This window comes from Macrosteles quadrilineatus, unplaced genomic scaffold (assembly GCF_028750875.1).
Source record: "Macrosteles quadrilineatus isolate MER2022 unplaced genomic scaffold, UCM_ALF_1.0 Scaffold_2__2_contigs__length_208266976, whole genome shotgun sequence".
Taxonomy (NCBI): domain Eukaryota; kingdom Metazoa; phylum Arthropoda; class Insecta; order Hemiptera; family Cicadellidae; genus Macrosteles; species Macrosteles quadrilineatus.
This window is the reverse complement of record NW_026542595.1, coordinates 100,275,322-100,279,752: the sequence shown is the minus strand read 5'-3', so window position 1 is coordinate 100,279,752 and position 4,431 is coordinate 100,275,322. Positions and strand designations below refer to the sequence as shown.

The 4,431-nt window shown below is 35.3% G+C and overlaps 1 protein-coding gene across 1 annotated transcript; it reads right to left on the bottom strand.

The window, feature by feature from the left end:
- Positions 1-204: 204 nt before the first annotated feature.
- On the bottom strand, positions 205-774 carry LOC128984678 (uncharacterized). The gene has a single exon (XM_054404014.1). The coding sequence runs from the start codon at positions 772-774 to the stop codon at positions 205-207; it is 570 nt and encodes a 189-aa protein (XP_054259989.1).
- Positions 775-4,431: the final 3,657 nt, after the last annotated feature.

The window sequence follows — 4,431 nt, the reverse complement described above, 5'->3', positions numbered from 1 at the left end:
TAGAGGCAACTTGATTGAGATTGTCATTCCAATTCCTGATACAGACGTCCATCTGTTGTGTCTGCGAAACTTTGTTCAGTGACTCATCAAAGGCGACTACAAAATATTTAGAATCAGAGCTTTGTATGGATTCAATAAGTTTTTTCCTGAAGTAGTTGCTGAGTCCATAAATAATGCAATAGGAAATTTTGTCTTTTCCTAGTCTCATCTCTTGAGCAATGTCAGAAGTAGAAAACATTCTTTTAAATAGATGAACAGCACTCTCAGCACTCCTAAGAGAATGGTGGTACATGACAGTGTGTAGACACCACAGTGTTTCAGCTTCGGTGACAGAGTCTTTAATACGAAAGGATTCAAATTTTGATTTAGATGATGATGTTGACGTGGAGGGACCTGATACGACAGAGGTGGAGGGACCTGGTACGACAGAAGTGGAGGCACCTGGTACGACAGAGGTGGAGGCACCTGGTACGACAGAAGTGGAGGCACCTGGTACGACAGAGGTGGAGGGACCTGGTTCGACAGAAGTGGAGTGACCTGGTACGACAGAGGTGGAGGGACCTGGTTCGACAGAAGTGGAGGGACCTGGTTCGACAGAAGTGGAGGGACCTGGTTCGACAGAAGTGGAGGGACCTGGTTCGACAGAAGTGGAGGGACCTGGTTCGACAGAAGTGGAGGGACCTGGTTCGACAGAAGTGGAGGGACCTGGTGCGACAGAAGTGGAGGGACCTGGTAGGACTGAGGGTTCCACCCGATTTGGAATAGAATGAACATTTTCGGAAGATGAAGAAATAGTTTTGGATTTACTTGTAAAAAATGTCTCCAAACTAATGGATTTTTGAGAGTCGTTGACTAATTCTTTGTGTTTTGCTGACTTTTCGTGGCTCACTAAGGCTGTCCTACCCATGGTTTGAACATTTATTTCTCTTTTGCACAACAAACACCAAGCAGTGCCTTTCTCCCCTTCCTTGACCCAGGAAAATTCACTCTTCCATCTGATCTGGAAAGACGTTTTATACTTTTGTGGCATGGTATCTGGAACAAAAAAGCATATCCAAAAGCATTAGAAAGTTATATTAAAAGGTAGTTAATTATGTATAACATAGACACTACTAATTTACTACGGCAGTTAGATAACTGATTAGGTTACGTTTTCATCCATACTTGCTATTTCTTTTCCTAATACAATAACCCACTACGGCACAAAACTAAATCTTCAGTGTGCTGCAAATTAGTAGCCTAAAATTCTAGAACGTTGCACATTTAATTGTTCACGCTTCTTTAATTTCCAACTATTCATTATACTTTATGCCAGGAATAAATAAAAATATTTCTAATAAATAACACTTTAAGAATAGTTATGGTAGACAAACTTCTATTGTTATTAGAGACGTATATCTTTACTCTCAGTAAAACGTTTAACACATTACTTTAATAATTATTATGCTGGTTAAGAAATTATTTATTGAAGCCAGTCAAAGTTAGCAGCAACATTACTTATAGGGTTATAATTACAAGTTATTCCTGTTTAATTCAAGGTTGTTAGTAATGAGTTAGACACTAAGATGAATCTGCTACTGTAGGCCTACCTTAAATGAGAGAACTGTTAATCTTGGAAATTATATTGGATAAAGCATAATTTAGGCTATTCTAATTCAGCAATGTATCAAAGTTTACTAAGTTAAGATACCAAACAGGCTAATAAACCTACTAATCGATAGGCCTAGACATTATTGTTTACCTATAGAACATTAGGCTATTGTTTATTTAAGCCAATTTGGACGATAAAGACATTTCATGACAATCAGAAGCATATGATGACAATGCATACTAAGTATTTATTTATAAGTAGGCCCATTTAAAATTGTAATAATTATTAGGCCTAACTGTATCAATTTTGAGATGGCATTGCCGTTGGAATGGAAATAAAATAAAATGCAGCCAAAGAACTTCGTTACAGTAGCCTACCAAAAATAACCACTACTTAAGTTTTAAAAAATCCAACTGTAGACCTACTTATTATTCATATACAAATGAAATAAGTTACTAAGTTAAGTAGGCCTACCATAACTTATTGTTTTTAGTTTTGGTACAGTCAAAAACTGGCATCATATGAGTGCTATCTGATGATAATGATAACTGTAAGTAGGCCTAAAAAATACTAAAATACAAAGGCTACCTAAATTTAAGTTAGTCTTATTGATTTTTTTGTTAATTTTTGTGACATTTTTACTAGCCTATTATAAAACAAAGAGTTCTTTGCTCATAAATCCAACTAAACTAACTTACAACACGTGTTGGCTCTGTATGATAAGTAGGCATAAGGGTTAGACTCAACAGAAAAATTGGCAAAATCTTTGACTTAAGAATTACAACAGATTTAGGTATCAATTAGGCCTAAATCTTACTAAGTTGACATACAAATTAAAAATAAAATACTATTGTTATTCAACTGATCTTTTCTTGTAAGCAAAGCAATAGGGCTAAAGCCTAGTAGGCTACCAAAAATATTGATAGAAAATGAAACCTAGACCAATATTTGTTATTGACTTCTGCAACTTTTAAAATGCAGGAATTATATGTTGTAGGTAGTTAAAGGCTGAACCAAGAATGCTTTACCAAACGATATAAACTTTGTGCTCATAGGCCTAAAATATTGCAATATAGGCTAACTTAATAAATAAATTATTCATTTGTAAATTTTGTAACCAATAAGTTTATAAACTTAGTGGTTTTTAATTTGTGTGAAATAATTACACCACTATGTGAACAAATATTTTGATGTGTTACCGTTTTTATTTACAAACGAATGAAGAAGTGTGTTAAATCATGACTTAGTAAAAACTAAACATTTTAACAATCCAGCAACAGCTGTTACATAGTAAGTACCTATTACAACTAGCTGTTACCCACGGGCTCCACCCCGTTTTACTACATTAGTATTAATAAAACTATTGATTGGTTAAGTTAAGATGAAATAAACAAAACAGAATACAGTAATGGTAATGCAAACAAATAATAACAGCTGAGGTATTTTTAACATTAGGTAAATGGAAAGTTCCCTTTGGAAAGCAATTACAACCTTATAGGGCAATTTATGAAATAACGGATAATTTTGCGCAAGGTTTCTCGTCATGACGAACATTTTAAGTATATGGTTCATGGGGGTGTGACTTGTAGTTTTCTCAAAAGTTCATGGGTACTTTTGGCTTTATATATAGATAAAGTGAAGATCAAAGGCATCACAACTGTGGCTAAGTTGACGCCACAAGTTAGTATGGGCCTTAAATATTGTAAAAATCTAGACATAGGCCTAAGGCAAAGCTTTAGAATCAAATACAGTACTAAATAACTGAACTAAACTGTTGCCAACATCCAACCGTAATATGCCAGAGGCTATGTTTCTGCTTGTCATGTTGATATTTTAGGTTAAGTTAAGATTTCTGCTGAAGCCAATTTGGCCATAAAAACCCCAAATTGAATGTGGATGCAAATAGCCTAAACTAATTTAAATAAACCACTTACCTTGATCAGCAACATCAGCAACATGAGACACAACACTACAGACGCACTACTAGGGACTTTATTTTAGGAGGACACAAAATGACAAAAAAATATTTTTCTGAAGTAGGTAGCCTATTCCATGGCATAGACAGAGGTTAGTAAAAAATTCATTTTGATATACAACACAACAAAATTTGTAAAAAAAGGGTCAAAAATGATCAAATTTAATAATAATTTTTACATTTTGAAAGGTCTAAAAACTTAAGTGGCACAATAAAGAACAAAATTACATCACAATTCGCAAATCTTAAGGACGACGATGACAGCAGCAGAAAACTAAGAGATGAGAAAAAAACTGGGCACCGTTTACTATTCGGGCTGTGGGCAGACATATTTACTGCGGTGTTCAAGTCAGATGTTAACCTCTTTGTTGATCCACTTGACTTTGTCAGTGTTGTTAACAGACGACTATACACTGACAGTCGACAGGCACAACTATTTCACAATCACAACTTCAGCTCCAGAGCTTCATGTTCAGACGACGACTTTCACACGTAGATCAATTCGTTGCTGATAAAAACTATGCAACATTGAATTTAAAAAAACTGTTTTGCTGAAATACACAAAATAGACACAGAGTAATGGGAATAGGGGTAAATAAAACACCAATTTTACTGAATAGGCTTTTAATATGTCAATATTTGGATTCCCGGAGCATTGGTAAAATACCCGGAGTTTTCCAGGTTATTTCACGGTAATATAAAAATCCCGGAGAATTCCCGGTTTTCCCGGAGAGTAGACACCATGACATGCAGTCAGTAGTTTCCTCCTTTCTTCTTTCTACATTCCGCATTGCGATTGCATGACCGTAGCTTGTTGAAGATTTTCCCGCTCTTCCTTGGTTCTTCTAAGACCTTTGATTAAATC

What these genes read in the sequence shown, in the direction of transcription:
- LOC128984678 (XM_054404014.1), bottom strand. Translation starts at nt 774, where the DNA reads ATGTTCATTCTATTCCAAATCGGGTGGAACCCTCAGTCCTACCAGGTC.